The following is a 17,571-nucleotide window of genomic DNA, read 5'->3' on the forward strand; positions in this document are numbered from 1 at the left end:
CAAGATCAAGTTACATCTTTTTTTCTGGAAAGACTACTCGAGAGTAGTTTTATTGTACAGAGGTCAACTGTCACAGTTCTATTACGATACTCTCCAAAATTAAGTGTAGCTTTTGGACAAATGGCTAGACTTCCTGCATGTTGGCTATGAATGGACAAAAAATCTAGACCAAAGTTGTTTTACCATGTTATTTAATGCTAATTTGGATTCAACTTGGACAAAAGTTAGAGTATTTTGTCTTGGCACATGTAGAATTTGTTCATCTGTACATGTATGTATTTGTTATGTGTGCTCCTACTCAACCAACAGATGGCTTCCATCCACCCCCCCTCACCTCCTTGTCCTGGCACAAACCCATACTTTTTTCACTTTCTTGTTATAGGTTCCCTTTGTTCACGGCAGTGTATCGGATTTGCTATGAAGGCAAGCCAGTGACAGAATTGATAGCCTGTCTGCAGAGTCACCCAGAGCACATATAAAACTGCATTATGATGGATTACACTCCGTGTTCCTCTTGCATGGGGCTAATACTAAATATTGACGTGTGGATCACCAACTAGAAGAGATCATGCTTGACTAGCTATGAAGTAGATTGTGTGGCATCAAGTGAGCCTGACCTTCAGTGGAGGTTCCATTGAATTGTCAGTTAATGTTTGCAATATTCTGATGGACTGAGATGAAGTTACAGTTAAAAATGCCATAGTGGGCAAGGGGCTTAAAGTATTGTTAATCTGTGTGCCTATTCATGATGGAAATACTATAGCAGATGGTTTGCATGTACATTGGCATGAGGTTTGGGCAAACATTTATGCATAACCTTATTTAGTTATTAAATATTGTCGACAAACAAGTTAAAGCTTCAAGAAGCTCATGGAAGGTCTGATATCACTAACTGTATTGGTTAAGTACAGAATAGTGCCCAAGCCTTTTAAATTTTTTTCCAAAAATGTCAATTTTATTAGTTATTTTTAATACTACGATTTGTGAAAATCCATGATTTTAAGACATAGTTCTCTATTATTACAGGCATGTTGATGTTTACTGTAATTAATTGCACACCTTGCTTATTCTAGGTTTTAGCCCAGAAGTAAAACCATTTGCCCAGGTGAGATTCAAATCGACTTTCTCAGATGAGAGCAGTTTTGTCACTTGATGTTCTTGATGTGTTGGATGGCCTTGGAGTGTCTATTCTTAGTGGTATCACTCTCGCTTCTGAACCAGAAGGTCATGGGTTCAAGCCCCACTCCAGAGACTTGAGCACATAATCTAGGCTGACACTTCATTGCAGTACTGAGAGAATATTTTCCAGTGAGACTATATTTCAGAAGAGCACTTCATTGGCTGTAAAGCACGTTGGGACATCCTGAGTCATGAAAGGTGCTATATAAATGCACATTCATTCGTTTGTTCTTTCGCCTCATCTGGCGCTTCTTTCAGGTGGCAAGGACCACATGCTTCAGCCAGTCTCTCTTCCAAATCCTCTTCCTCTTTGCTTTCTTCTGACCCCACCTCTCCTTCAAGTTTCCCCCTTGCTGTATTTTCATTATCCCCTCTGACCCCGAATGAGCCATCCTCAGCAAAGCCCTCGGCATCATCCTTGACATGATGTTGAGCTCTTTTATTGCCTCCGCACCTAATTTCTTTTCTAGGAGGCTTGCCCCCGCACATCAGACCCTCCTGTCTTCAACAACATCACCACCAACAACTTGCATTTATATAGCGCCTTTAACGTAATAAAACATCCCAGGCGCTTCACAGGAGAGCTATCAACAACATTTGACACCGAGCCACATAACGTCTTAGAGGATAGAGAGACGGAGAGATTTAGGGAGGGAATTGCAGAGCCTCCTTTGTCTCCTGCTAATATCACTTCTGCCATTAAACCATCTTCTGTTCTCCATCCAAGCACTTCATACAAATCATTCTATTTCTTTTCCTGTGTGTATGTTTTTTCCCTTCCCCTCTCACTTGTTCTGTCCCTTTTTTAAATGCTGCTCATCTGTAATATCTGCCAGTCCTGAGGAAGGGTCTTTAGACCGGAAACATCAACTGAATGACTTTTGTTTCCCCACACATGTGACCTCCTGAGTATATCCAACCGTTATTTTCTGTTTTAATTTTCAGATTTCCAACATTTACACTAATTTGCTTTCTGCACCTAAGTGGGGTGTGCGCTCCCTACTGGACAAGCAGGAAAACTACTTGTGTAGATTTCTCATTAGCTTGAATTCGAGACTCAAATAAGGTGATGGATTTTTTTATTAGGCCTGAATCGTCAACTGAATGATGATGGGTTTCTGTATGTGCCAGACACCCGGCTGACCAAACAAACACTTACATTTGCTCTCCTTTATTCCCCATTTACATTCTGCCCAGCCAGGATCTCCCAGCAACTCGATCCTTCTGATCCCACCCCCACCCGACACCTCTGATCTTCCACCCCGGTCTTTCCGATCCCTCCCTCCAAACCACCCAATGTGTCTCTGCTCTGCACCCCCCCCCCCCGATCTCTTCGCCCCCCGATGTCTCCGACCCTCTGATCGATCCACCGCTCCCGACTCATGATCTCTCTCCATCCTCTCCGTTCCCCAGCTGCAGCCTGGTGCCGAAGGCCGATCCGCCCGACAGCCAGCCAGCCTCTTAATCTGGCTGGCTGTGGCTGGGAGACGGAGACAAATAATGGTAATCAGGCCCTGGCGTTAAATTCGGGGCTTGAGGGAAACCCGTTCTTCCGGGTTTACTGACCGCAAAGCAGCAACCACCCCCCCCCTCCCCACCTCCAAGTTAATATCGGGGCCACTGTGTTTCAATTGGTAGCTAAGTAACTCTGATGGTTTATTTTAAATAACCATTATGGAGCCTGGGGGCGATTTTAACCCTAGCCACCCAACGGTTAAAATTGCCCAGGTTACTTACTCAGCCTGGCGCTGCCAGTTTCCCAGTTTTATCCTGCAAGAAGACCTGCCCAAAGCTGGCAGGTTCCTCTTTTACATATGTATGTTTAGTCCTGATGACATCTTCGGGACCTGACTGCAATTTTAATTGGTGGCCTGAGCGGGGAAGCCACAGTGGCTTTCCCACCAGGTGAAGACAGTGGGGAAGAGGATCCAGGGTCAGAAGAGGCCCAAACAGGTACCTTTTTTTCAGCTTCCCTTGTTCCTGCAGAGTGCTCCTCCGGGCACCACAAGGAAAGTTTGGGCCTCCTCTGCGGTGGACTCATTCCTCTCTTTCCCCTCCCCCCTTCCCGATCGTGAGATCTCCGCAAGTCAGGCCCAGCAACCGATCCCACCGCATACCTGCAGTCGGCAGGCGACCTCTACGTGGCACGATTTTCCACTGTGCCCCGGAGCAGGTGGGAAGTTGGCTGGTGGGATTTAAATGAGGCCCGACAGTTAAAATAATCCGGACCTCATTTCTGGAGCAGCGTGTGAATTTCTAACTCACACCACTACCCATCTACCCAAAACTGGCCCGGAGTTAAAATCAGTCCTTCTTTGTCCCTCAATTTGATACACTGATTGGGCACGTCTGCATTGGGACTTCAAATTGCAACAACAGGAGTCTTGTTTGCATAACAGTTAATGGTTGATGGTACCAGGGCTAGGGGACACAGATTTAAGGTTTTGGGCAAGAGATACAGGGGGAATGTGAGGAAGAACTTTTTTACGCAGTGAATGGTGAGGACCTGGAGCTCGCTGCCGACGGAAGTGGTGGAAGCAGAGACACTCAGGGCAGGATTTTCATTGGGCTGTGGAGGCGGGACTGGAGGCGTGCGGGGGGTTAAAATCCCAAAATCGGGGGGCACGAACCCATCCCACTCCCAACCCGCCTCCATGCTAGTTTCAAAGGAGGCGGGTACCCGACCTGCACTGGGACCCGCCTCCCCAAGGCGGGAAGGGGATTAGTGCCAATTAACTGCCTGTTAACAGGTAGTTAACAGGCAGTTTTTAGCCTAATCCCTATTTTTATTCTTGAAGTGTGGGATTCCCGACAGCTCCAAACCACGCCATGTTAGCGAGGCGGGCCGTCGACTGAAGGGCTTGGAGGGGTCGAGATGTCCGGTGTTCAGGTGAGTGATGGGTGCATGAGTACAGAGGTAAGTGTGTTTGTGTTTGGTGTGTTTAAAGTGTTTAAAGAAGTTTTACTTACCTTTACAGCCTTCCATCCTTCAGGTCTCGGGAGTCCCTCATCTCAGCAGCACAGAAAGCAGAATGGCCGCGATCTGTCAAAAATTGCAGCATTCGGCTTTCTGTTCCGGAGAGATCTCTAAATCATCCTGAGAGGAAGGAATTAACTTAGAGTACAGATTGTCAGTGTTTGACAGCTTCAAACAGCTGTGAAATGCTGATATTTCATCTGTCAAAAGGTCTTGACAGATGAAATATCAATCTGTGACGTCACCTGTTGCTGGGTGGCCCTTAATTGCCCTGAAAGTTGTAGTCCCGCCTCCTCAATGAAAATCCAGCCCTCAATGTTTTCAAGGGGAGACTGGATAGGCACTTGAGGGAAATAAACTTGCAGGGCTACGGGGATAGAGCGGGGGAATGGGACTGACTGGATTGCTCTACAGAGAGCCGACACGAACTCAATGGGCCGAATGGCCTTCTTCTGTGCCGTTATGACTCTAGGAACATGAAATCACAATACACCAGCAGCTTTGAGTCGAAGCAGGCCTGCAACAGTCTGCTGCTGCTGTAGACTTTGCAAGATTTACAGTGTGGCTCGGGTTCCACAGCACACAACAGACCAAGAGCTGATCAATTATGATGGAAAATAAAAAATGCTGAAAATGCACAGCAAACCTGTCAGCATTTGAAAGAGGCAAAAAATGGAAGGAGCATTTTGTTGAACTGGTTATAGGCAGGCATTAGAGGAAGAAAGAGAATACAAAAAGTACAGATATGCTAATTACTGTTACAATGAGAGCTGAGAAGCTTAGTAGCTTGTAAACAAATTTTGAACTGCTGAAAGAAAGGTGAAAAGTACTTATACAATAGCAAAATACTGCGGATGCTGGAAATCTGAAACAACAACAGAAAATGCTGGAAACATATACTTAGTTGTTTGAAAATTGTGATTTGTGATTTCTGGCTGCATGATCTTCCCTGGTGGTCTGTACAGGCAGGTGAGAAAATCTTTTTACAGTTGCCTCCTGAGGTGCTGGGGGAACACCTCACTGGATTACTTCTTTACAATTGACTGAGCCTTTCATTTTGATTTGAAAATCCTTGGTACTGGGACTGATGTATTATTTCATGCGTTCAAATTAAATTATCTGAGGGGGAAGAGGTATCGTTTTCTTGAAAAATATACTGCTGTGGCGACACGCCACCACTGGACATAATCCGCTCACGGCGGCACGGACAGTTTAAGCAGACGCCCCCAGCCGGGGGCCCTTTCCTCCAGCAACTTGTTTCCCGCAGGGACAGGCTGCCGGGAGCGCTTCCTGTCTGGGAAGTATTTAAGTGGATGCGCGGGCTTTTCCAGTTCCTCTTTGTCATGAGGTAGAATAAAAGCAGTTGTGTTTTACTAGCTCTGGTCTCGACTCCCACGTTTGCCGCGGTATCTCAACACTGGTGACCCCGACGCTCAGGACGCATCCTAAGCTAGCATGGCGGATACAAACGCAGTCACGGTTAAATTACCGGACTTTTGGGAGAACCTGGCCGAAGCCTGGTTCGTTCAAGCTGAGTCCAGATTCCGGCTGAAACACATTACAGTCGACGCCACAAAGTACGACTACCTCGTCTCCTCTCTCACCTATGCCACAGTCCCCAAGGTTTGGGCAGCGCTGCAGAATCCACCACCGGATGGCAAGTATGAACATCTGAAGGCTGCGCTCCTTAAAAAATTTCAAACGTCCTCTTACCAGCGCCACTGCCAACTCCTTGACCTCCCCGGCCTTGGTGACGCTTCACCATCAGACCTGCTTTCCCACATGCTGTCCCTCTCGGACGACAAAAACCCCGGCGCCCTCTTTCGCACGCTTTTCATTCGGCAGCTCCCCGCCAGCATCCGCCCGCTCATTGTGGAGTCTGGCTCCACGGACCTGAATGACCTAGCCGAAAAGGCCGACCGGCTGCTCTCTGCACAGTCCGCTCGCGACGTCGCGCCCGACCTCACAGCAACGACCACGCGGTCTTCCCGGCCCACTAGGCCCGGCCGCCCTACCACTCCGGGTCACTGCTACTACCACACCCGTTTTGGCGCTAGGGCCCAATGCTGCACGCCACCGTGTACTTTCAAACCCCCCCTGCACCAGCCCCCGCGATGGCCGCGGGGCAAAAGGGGCCTCGACTGTACGTCACCGACGACAGAACCAACCGCCGATTTCTGTGCGACACAGGGGCCCAGCACAGCATCACCCCCGCCTCCGCCCTCGAAATCCAACGCGGCACACGGGGTATCACGCTGGCCGCAGCCAATGGCTCTGACATCCGCACATATGGCACCCGCATGGTCACACTCGACCTCGCGGGCCGCCGCTACCGCTGGGAGTTCCTCACAGCCAAGGTCCTCTGCCCACTCCTCGGCGCAGACTTCTTACGCGCCCACGGCCTCCTTGTCGACATTCCGAGGCACCGCCTCGTCGACATCAACACTATGGCCCCCATCCCCGGCGCATTTACCCTGGCCCGTTCGGCCGGCCTGACGACCTACTGCCTCGCCAGAGCCACGGACGACTACTTGGCACTCCTAGCCGAGTTTCCTGCCCTCACTAACCCGACCTTTTCGGCAAAAGCCGCCAAACACGGTGTGGAGCACTATATCCCCACCACCGGCCCCCCAGTTTCTGCCCACGCCCGCAGACTCAACCCGGCCAAGCTGGAAATCGCGCGAACCGAGTTCACCACCATGGAACAACTCGGCATCATCCGCCGCTCCAGCAGCCCTTGGGCCTCGCCCCTCCACATCGCCCCCAAGCCCGGCGGAGGCTGGCGCCCTTGCGGGGACTACCGCCGCCTTAACGACGCCACCACCCCCAACCGATACCCGGTGCCACACATCCAGGACTTCTCGGCCCGACTGGCCGGACGAACCGTCTTTTCCAAAGTCGACCTGGTGCGCGGTTACCACCAAGTCCCCGTACACCCCGCGGACATCCCCAAAACGGCCGTCATCACCCCATTCGGCCTGTTCGAGTTCCTGAGGATGCCCTTCGGCCTCAAGAATGCAGCCCATGCTTTCCAGCGCCTGATGGACTCAGTCCTCAGGGACCTAAACTTCCTATTCGTCTATCTAGACGACATTCTCGTGGCCAGCTCCTCCAAACAGGAACACCTCGAACACCTTCGCATCTTGTTTGGGCGCCTAGCCCAACACGGGCTCATCCTCAGCCCGGCGAAGTGCCAATTCGGCCTAACCGAGATCGATTTTCTCGGTCACCACATCACCCCTGCTGGGGCCGTCCCCCTGCCCAACAAGGTGCAGGCCGTCCAGCAATTCCCCCGCCCCACAACCATTAAGGGCCTCCAGGAGTTCCTCGGGATGGTGAACTTCTACAACAGGTTCATTCCCAGAGCAGCAGCCCTCATGAAGCCCCTATACGACTCCCTCCGAGGTAAATCCGGCAAGATGGACGTAGCCTGGACCACTGACACGTCAGCCGCCTTCGACGCCACCAAAAACGCGCTCGCCGACGCCACCCTGCTCACGCACCCGAGGGCCGATGCCCGGGTCGCGCTCACCACCGACGCCTCCGACCACGCGGTCGGCGCCGTGTTCGAGCAGTGGGTCAATGGCGCGTGGCAGCCACTTGCCTTCTACAGCCGCCAACTGCGCCCCCCGGAGGTCAAATACTCCACTTTAAACCGCTAGCTTCTCGCGCTCCACCTGTCGGTCCGCCATTTCAGGTTCCTCCTGGAAGGCCGCCCCTTCATCGCGTACGTGGACCACAAGCCGCTCACCTACGCGATGGCCAAGCACACCGAACCCTGGTCCGCTAGGCAGCAACGCCAGCTCGCGGCCGTGTCCGAGTTTACTACGGACATCCAGCACGTCTCCGGTAGAGACAACGTTGTCGCCGACTGCCTTTCCTGTCCCGCCATCGGCGCAAATCACCTCACGGTCGACTACGCGCAACTAGCAGCGGCCCAGCTCACGGACCCAGACCTCCCCTCGGCGGCTACCAGCCTGCCAGGGCTACGCCTAGTCAAGGTCGCGCACGGGCCCGAAGCCACGGCAGTCACTTGCGACGTCTCACTCGGCCAACCCAGGCCGGTCGTCCCTGCAACCTGGCGCCGCCGCATCTTCGACGCGCTCCACGGGCTCTCCCACCCTGGTTCCCGCGCATCCGTCAAACTCCTCTCCCAGCGTTTCATCTGGCGCGGCCTCAGCAGAGATGTTCGGACTTGGGCCACCTCCTGCCTCGCCTGCCAACGGGCTAAGGTACAGCTGCACACAAAAGCACCCCTGGGAGACTTCGAGGTACCCAGCCGCCGCTTCAACCACGTACACGTCGACATCGTCGATCCCCTGCCGCCATCGCAAGGCCAAACTTATCTCCTCACGATGGTCGACCGCTACACACGCTGGCCTGAGGCAGTGCCGCTGACCTCCACCACCACAGCCGACATCGCCAGGGCGTTCGTTAACACCTGGGTTGCGAGGTTCGGCGTACCGGCCGACATAACCTCTGACAGAGGCGCCCAGTTCACCTCCGAACTCTGGACGGCCACAGCACGCAACCTCGGGGTGACGCTCCACTGAACCACGGCGTACCACCAGCAGGCCAACGGGCTTTGTGAACGCTTCCACAGGTCACGCAAGGCCTCACTCTGCGCCGGCCTGCAGGACAGTACCTGGACTGACCGCCTACCGTGGGTGCTACTAGGCTTACGCACCGCGGTCAAGGAAGACCTCCAGTCCTCGGCAGCGGAGTTAGTCTACGGACAACCGCTGCGCGTCCCAGGCGAATTCCTTCCGGAGGCTACCACGCCTTGGTCGGCCGAACAGCAGCGGCTCAACTCTTTCTCTTCCGCTCAGCAGTTCGTCCCACTTCCGGTCAACCGACACGGCGAACTCGCACCTCACGTCCCGCCAAATTTACAGCAGGCGCGCTTCGTCTTCGTGCGACACGACGCGCACCGCGGGCCCCTGCGACCCCCGTACGACGGACCGTACGAGGTGCTACAAACCGGGGACAAGGTCTTCAAGCTGCGACTCGGCGACAGGGTCGACACAGTCTCCATCGACCGGCTCAAACCAGCACACACACAACCAGGGGAACAGGTCCCCGTGGCACGGCCTCCAACTAGAGGCCGTCCCGCCAGCAAGCCAGCACAGCCGGCGGCGAACCGCCCGGCCCCACCAACTAGACCGGTGACCACTCAGAGCCGCTGCGGCGGAACCATCAGACCACCGTCATGACTCGTCCACCCCTCCTAAGCGGATTCTGGGGGGAGCTCTGTGGCGACACGCCACCACTGGACATAATCCGCTCACGGCGGCACGGACAGTTTAAGCAGACGCCCTCAGCCAGGGGCCCTTTCCTCCAGCAACTTGTTTCCCGCAGGGACAGGCTGCCGGGAGCACTTCCTGTCTGGGAAGTATTTAAGTGGATGTGCGGGCTTTTCCAGTTCCTCTTTGTCATGAGGTAGAATAAAAGCAGTTGTGTTTTACTAGCTCTGGTCTCGACTCCCACGTTTGCTGCGGTATCTCAACACTGCATTGTTAGTGACTTGCTGCACCAGGGTGTGGAAAGATGCAGGTTATAGCAGTGTTCTTTGCTCCTCTCAGATGGGGCTTGTGGGGAGGCAGGGCAGAGGCCTGCTGTGAGGGAGGGAGGCGGTTAGAAAATGAGTCATCGAAAGCAACGCTTGCAACTTAACCAGGCTGAAGAGGCCTCCAAATCTTTCTCAGAAAAGGAATTGTATGATTTATGAGAGAGAAAAATAATTGTATAAATGGTAGAGATGAAGAAAATATTGCGCTACTTTTTTAAAAAACTTATTTTTGACTACCTCTCCTGCAAGAAGTTTCTCTTTGCTTTTTCTGGAGTACGGCTTTGATGAACCCCAGAGTCCCTTTTATAATAGCAAAATACTGCGGATGCTGGAAATCCGAAATAACATCTTTCGATTAGGCACTCTACAGCCCTCTGGACTCAACATAGAGTTCAACAATTTCAGATCATAACCTCGGCCCCTATCACATATATATATATTTTTTAAATTTTTATCCACACCTTTTGGTTGGCCTTTTTTCTTCCCTCCCACATGGCAGCTGTCCTTCATTCTGCCAGCGCAATTATCACTTTGTAGGAATGTCTAGTTCCTATCAAGAGACTGAGGTCGACTCAGGCGATCAAACAAATGATGTTTAATGTAAAACTAATTGAGTTTAACAAACAGATGCAAGAAAACTACGAATACAGGTCTAGTCAGTTCAGAGGCTCCACGAGGACTGCTTGGGCGGTCCCGTGGCTGGCGTCATGACGTCATCACGTTTTTCCCACCGGTGGGGGATCACGTGATGAACGGCATGATGTCATCGCGTTTGCCCACGCTCCCAAAGGGACCGCGCTCTGTACATGCAAACAGTATATACAAAGATACAGACTCAGGCTGTAGCTAACATATTGTTAAAGGGAATTATATACATTTGATCGGAGTCCCTTAGTGGCTCTGCCACATGCGCCCCCCCAGAATTGTCTTTAACAGAAAAAGTGAAACAGCGAGGAGGCCTGACAAGCCTGTCAGAGCGACTTCTGTACACTTGGAGTGGAAGCTGCTGGACGGCTGGCGGGCAGCTGCGCTTGATCTGGTACGGCGACTGTGGGCGGTCGGCCACGTTTTGGCGGCTGTGCGGTCTCGACCGGGCGGTCAAGGTCCCAGTGTGCCGGTTTCAACCGGTCAACCGAAATGTGGTCCGGTTTACCTCCGATATCCACCGAGAAAGTTTTGTCTCCCGGCTCTAGCACGCGGAAAGGACCAGTGTAAGGGGCCTTGAGCGGATCCCGATGAGCGTCGTGGCGGATGAACACATATTCATCGTTCTTCAGCTCTGCTGGGACGTGGGAGCTCTGAAAGCCATGATGCGACGTTGGTACTGGTGCAAAACACCTGGCTGCCTCCTGGTGGCTGATGAGTTGATTGGATGCGGACCATGGCTCTGTTGGAGTCGGAAGGAAATCCCCTGGCACGCGTAGCGGCTGGCCATAGCCGAGCTCTGCCGAGGACGAGCGAAGATCTTCCTTGGGCGCCGTGCGAAGACCCAACAGGACCCATGGTAGCCTGTCCACCCATCCAGTGCCTTGGAGGCTGGCCCTCAGTGCAGCTTTGAGCGACCTGTGAAACCGTTCACACAAGCCGTTCGCCTGTGGATGGTATGCTGTGGTGCGATGTAGCTTGATGCCGAGCCCCTGAGCCACTGCATTCCAGAGCTCAGAGGAAAATTGCGGTCCACGATCAGAAGAGATGTCCGCCGGTACCCCGAAACGGGCAACCCAAGAGGAGATGAATGCCCTGGCTACGTCTGCCGAAGCGGTGGATGACAAGGGAGCTGCCTCCGGCCATCTAGTGGTGCGGTCTACCATCGTAAGGATATGTATAAACCCATGAGAAGGTGGAAGTGGCCCCACCAGGTCCACATTCACGTGATCGAACCGTCGCTCCAGAACAGCGATGGTGGCCAATGGAGCTTTGACGTGACGCTGCACCTTGGCCTTTTGGCAGACCACGCAGGTGTTGGCCCAGTCGCGGACATCATATGCATGCCTCGCCAAACGAACTTGGACGACATCAGCCTTTGCGAGGCCTTCATGCCAGGGTGTGACAACCCGTGTATGGCGTCAAACACTTTTCGGCGCTAGGCGACCGGCACGATAGGGTGAGGATCTCCTACGGAGACGTCACAAAGTAGCGTGGTGCCTGCGGCGTGGAACTTGATGTCGGCCGCTTGGAGGCTAGAGGGGCTGGTTCGGTAAGCTTGCACTTCTGGATCCGAGGCTTGATCCGCAGCCATGAGGGCATAGTCAATGCCGAGCTGGACTGCCTGAACGGTCGCGCGGGAGAGGCAATCCGCCACCAGGTTGTCTTTACCGGCCACGTGCTGAATATCAGTAGTGAATTCAGAGATAAACGTTAAGTGACGCTGTTGTCGGGCTGACCACGGTTCGGCAGTCTTGGCCATGGCGAACGTTAGTGGCTTATGGTCTACAAAAGCAGTGAAAGGACGTCCTTCCAGCAAGAACCGGAAATGGCGGATGGCCAGAAAAAGAGCCAGCAACTCCCAGTCGAAGGTACTGTACTTCCGCTCGTTTCACCGTAGTTGACGGCTGAAGAATGCCAGCGGTTGCCACGTCCCATTTACCCACTGTTCCTGCACTGCACCAATGGCGTAGTCGGATGCGTCGGTGGTGAGGGCGATGGTGGCACCTGGCAGCGGGTGCGCCAGCATGGTCGCGTTGGCGAGGGCACTTTTTGTGTCAACGAACGCCCGTTCCATGTCGACCATCCAGCTTACCGGGTCCTTGCCAGACTTGCCCTTGAGGGCCTCGTACAGGGGCTGCATGAGCAGAGCTGCCTTAAGCACGAAGCGGTGGTAATCCCAAGGAACTCCTGCAGGGCCTTGATGGTCTGCGGGCGCGGAAATGATGTCACCGCCTCTACCTTTGCTTGCAAAGGCACCGCTCCCTCCGATGTAATGCGATGTCCCAGGAAATCAATGTGGGGCAGACCAAACTGACACTTGGCCGGGTTGAGAATCAGGCCATGTTGGCTGAGGCGACGAAAGAGGGTGCGTAGGTGCGTGATGTGTTCCTCCTTATTTTGACTGGCCACGAGGATGTTGTCTAAATAGACGAAAAGGAACTTGAGGTCCCGCAGCACGGAGTCCATGAGGCGCTGGAAGGCCTGGGCAGCGTTCTTCAACCCAAAAGGCATCCTCAAAAATTCAAAAAGGCCGAATGGGGTGATGACTGCGGTCTTCTGTACGTCTTGCGGGTGTACCGGGACCTGGTGGTAGCCTCGGACCAGATCCACCTTGGAAAACATGGTGTTCCCAGTCAAATGGGCAGAGAAATCCTGAATGTGGGGGATCGGGTATCGATCAGGAGTGGTAGCGTCGTTAAGTCGCTGATACTCGCCACATGGCTGCCATCCGCCGCCAGGTTTCGGTACTATGTGGAGAGGCGAAGACCAGGGACTATTGGACCAGCGAATAATCCCCAGGCGTTCCATCGTAGCGAACTCCGCTTTCGCGACCGCCAGCTTGCCGGGTTCGAGGCGCCGGGCCCGCGCGTGGGCTGGTGGTAGTGATGTGGTGTTCCACACCATGCTTCGTGGCCGTAGAGGAGAACGTAGGTCTGGTCAGGTCCGGAAATTCACCGAGCAGGCGAGGGAACTCGTCCGGAGTTGGGAAAGCGCAGGAGACGGTGCGCGACATGGTGGTACCACGGTGGCAAGGAATGGAGTGAAACGTGGCCACGTTGATCAGCCGCCGGTTCCTCACATCGACCAGGAGGCCGTTGGCGCACAGGAAATCCGCGCTGAGGATGGCTTGTGAAACCCTGGCTGTAACAAATTCCCAAACAAATCGCTGGCCGCCGAAGCACACCTGGACCCGCCGTTTGCCGAAGGTCTGGATAGCTCCGCCATTAGCCACTTCGAGTGAGAGGCCGTGCCTCCCAGCTTGAACATCAATAGCGGACGCGGGTATAATGCTGCACTGTGCGCTGGTGTCGCATAGGAATCGCCGACCAGAGATGGAATCAATGATGAACAACAGCTTGCCATCGCAGCCGCAGGGCACCCGTCAGACCCGTTCTTCTTTTGCCGGGGTTGCAGTTTTTTTTGGGGGGGGAGAAGCTGCAGGGAGGGCGGCTACATCTGGCTTTCGCGCCAAACCGCGCGTGGTAGGAGCACAGCCCCGAAGGTTGAGGAGCTGGGGTGGCGTCTGTGGGGGATGGGTGCCTCGTGGCAGTGCAGTACTGCTGCATCATCGCGAAAATCTTGTCCGCTTCGGCAGCAAGTGCTGCGCAGTCTGAGACTTCGGACCTGGCCAGGGCAGCTTGTACTTGCTCCGGTAACTGACTGAGGAAGAGCTCCCTAAAGAGGAAGCATTCCGGTTCGGAGCCAAGGAGCGTGAGCATTTGGCTCATGAGCTCAGACGGCTTGGAGTCCCCGAGGCCGGGCAAAGCGAGCAGTCGGCGGGCGCGCTCCGACTTCGTGAGCCCGAAGACCTGTAACAACCGCACCTTGATTGTTTCATACTTACGGTCGTCCGGGGGGTTCTCAAGCAGGCTGACAATCCACGACGCGGTGGAGCTGTCGAGTGCGGAGACCACGTAAAAATATCGGGTCTGATCCGCAACGATGTTCCGTAATGCAAAGTGGGCTTCGACCTGGATGAACCAGGCGGTCGCTTGTTGCTCCCAGAATTGCGGTAGCTTCAATGCAACGGCGTTCGTTTCCATGGTTCGTTCCTTCTGCGAAAACCGTTCGCAAAAGTCAGGGTCACCAATGTAGGAATATCTAGTTCCTATCAAGAGACTGAGGTCGACTCAGGCAATTAAACAAACGATGTTTAATGTAAAACTAATTGAGTTTAACAAACAGATGCAAGAAAACTACGAATACAGGTCTAGTCAGTTCGGAGGCTCCACGAGGACTGCTTGGGCGGTCCCGTGGCTGGCGTCATGACGTCATCACGTTTTTCCCACCGGTGGAGGATCACGTGATGAACGGCATGACGTCATCGCGTTTGCCCACGCTCCCAAAGGGACCGCGCTCTGTACATGCAAACAGTATATACAAAGATACAGACTCAGGCTGTAGCTAACATATTGTTAAAGGGAATTATATACATTTGATCGGAGTCCCTTAGTGGCTCCGCCACAACTTAATCTAGAGCCATCCTTTGTTCCTTAACCTATCCCATTACCACCTCCTCTTGCCTTGAATATCTCTTAATGTCTCTTAATCTCTCCTGCTTTCTATCCTATCACTGACCTTCCCTTTTGTTCTTTCATCCCCTCCCCCTTTTCTCAGCCCCTAACTTGCTTTAAAATCCATTCCTTTTCCTGCTTTTTTCTAGTTCTGACGAAAGGTTCTCGACCTGAAACGTTAACTCTGTTTCTCTCTCCACGGATGCTGCCCTGGCCTACTGAGTTTTTCCAGCGTTTTCTGTTGTTATCCCAGAGACCCTTTGATGCCTTGCCCATGTGGCCATTATTCAACTTGAGTGTCAGCAGATACTTGACTGCGGAGGCATCATAGCTGAACCTGATCTTCTCTATACACAGTGTGTGCACATGCAGTTCCAGCAGAGATCACTGGTAGTGCCTTTTTTCTGTCTCACCGGCCCAAGGATTCTGAAACCAATTATAGTGCCGACATTGCCAGCCTGGTTCAGGTTACAAGGCAACACAAACTAGGAAGCAAACCTGGGACCTTGTTTGTTCTGTATGATCAGCTACTTCCTAGATAAACTTTGCAGATGATACAAAGCTAATGAAAGTGGTAGATTCCAAAGCTAAACAGGATAAGCTTCAGGAGCATTTGAATATGCTTGCTTTAAGAGGACTGAGTGACTCAGCAGGTTACAATACAGTTTTTTGTTTGTAGAACCATCGATCAAATCTTGCCCAGACTGATGGGATTACCGTCACTGATCGCCTCCAGTCTAACTGAAATTAGTTTATCCAGCCCAGTTCCTCATCTGTATGAATTATAAACATGGACATCCTCATATTGTTAAAACTTAACCTAAAAGAAAAGGTATTATAAAAGGGAGGAAAAACAATTCTGCCTTAAAATCCTGTTCCTTATAAAGACAAAATCATATTGCATAGAAATGCTACCTGGGGCTGCTTAATAGCTTAGTGGGTAAATGCAGTATAACAACAGAAAATGCTGGAAAAACTCAGTAGGCCAGGCAACATCCATGGAGAGAGAAATAGAGTCAACGTTTCAGGTCGAAACCCCTTGTCAGGACACTGGGTAAATGCAGTGATGGTGTGCTACTAAGCCATTTGGACCAGAAAGAACCCAAGGATGCTCATTGTTGAGTTAACAACAATGACAACCAGAACTCCCCCTTCTGCTTGAGGTGGAAGTGGAAAGAGAACAATTTGCCTAGGGAGGGAAATAAAATTAGCCAAGGCACCTGCTTCCAAACTCTATCCATTAACCCCTGTTAGAAAGGCCATGTGTGGGGACATTGAATAAGTACAGGCTTAGGCTCGGCTTGTTTTACCTTGCATATGAAAAGTGAACACTTGGGTGAGTTAATGGAGCACTGCCCTTGAGCCTTCAGAAGAGCAGAAATTTGGGGGAGGGGGAATGAGTTGATAGTTTTAATGTAAAAAGCCATTCTATTCACAACCCTTTTGCACAGAGCAAAAGCAAAATACTGCAGATCACTCAGCATCTGTGGGAGAGAGAAACCGTTAACATTTCAGGTCGATGACCTTTCATCAGAACTGAAACTTCCTTTTGCATATAGCTTGTGTTATACTTTTAAAACAGTTTTGATTATGTTTTAAACACCCTTCTGATTCGTTAATTGGCACAAGATTGCTTCTGTAGTGTATTTGAAAATTGTGATAATCAGACTTGTTTATGTAAAAACACTGCTCTGAAGAAGTGGCAAATGTCTGTAGATAAAGTGAGACCAAATGCTACCATTGGAGAAAATGAATCTTGAAACACTGCCAAATAAGTAAGGTGTGCAATGAATTCTTGATACTGCTATAAATATATAGAAGTGAAATTGTGAAAAAATTAAATTATGAATGAAAATGTTTTGCAAATGTAATTTCTTAACTTTTTAACACTGCCAGGGAATGATAATGTAATCATGTAACTTTTCACCAAATATGACCAGTACACTAACACCTGAAAATAAAGATTAAAAATGTGCTGACTTTTTTAAAGTGTATATTACAATAAATGGACAACAGGGGAAAAAATGTCAAAACCTCTCAAAAAATACATCTGATAACCCTTCGTTACAATCAGATATTGTCAAGACATGGAAAAGCACATCTGATCACCATTGCATATTCCCTGTTTAAAAAGATGGGATTTTCAATATATTTGCTTTGTTTCCACAAACTTTCAAAAGAATGAAAATAATGAAGGAATGAAACAAAGTAGGGTCTTAACTAAGAACATAAGAAATAGGAGCAGGAATAGGCCACTTGGCCCCTCGAGCCTGCTCCGCCATTCAATAGGATCGTGGCTGATCTTGGGCTCAAAGCCACTTCCCTGCCCGCTCCCCATAACCCTTCACTCCTTTATCTTGCTTCTGTGCTTTAAAAGAAAATGGATTCAAAGCTTTTAACAATGTCTAAAAAAAACCCCATCACTGGCTAATGTGGTAATGCCAGACTGTTGCTTGCTATTGAGTGTCTCCTGCTGCAAGCTGTAGTTGTGTTAGCTGTGGACAAGATTATAATTGCCGGTGATGCCTCCTGCAGTCCAATAGCTTATCAATACTTGAGGCTGGATTTTTCTCTCTTATACTCTCTGAATTTTGGATGGGAAATGATGTTGGAACCCATTATTCTGAATCTCTGCCCATTTTCTATGTCTGCCAGGCTTTCTGGAGTAACATTCCGCTGATGCT

The 17,571-nt window shown here is 51.4% G+C and overlaps 1 protein-coding gene across 3 annotated transcripts in view; it reads left to right on the forward strand.

Moving 5' to 3' along the window:
• gpd1c (glycerol-3-phosphate dehydrogenase 1c) overlaps window positions 1-5,532 on the forward strand; it is a 37,122-nt gene extending 31,590 nt beyond the window's left edge. For all 3 annotated transcript variants that reach the window (XM_085987976.1, XM_085987974.1, XM_085987975.1), the window contains one exon: window positions 383-5,532. In XM_085987976.1, the coding sequence (XP_085844102.1) occupies window positions 383-479 (97 nt within the window). In that variant the 3' untranslated portion in view covers window positions 480-5,532. The remainder of the gene's footprint in view (window positions 1-382) is intronic.
• Window positions 5,533-17,571: the final 12,039 nt, after the last annotated feature.

The sequence above is a fragment of the Somniosus microcephalus genome, chromosome 5 (genome assembly GCF_052327205.1).
Source record: "Somniosus microcephalus isolate GS21.2 chromosome 5, FLI_Smic_1.0, whole genome shotgun sequence".
Taxonomy (NCBI): domain Eukaryota; kingdom Metazoa; phylum Chordata; class Chondrichthyes; order Squaliformes; family Somniosidae; genus Somniosus; species Somniosus microcephalus.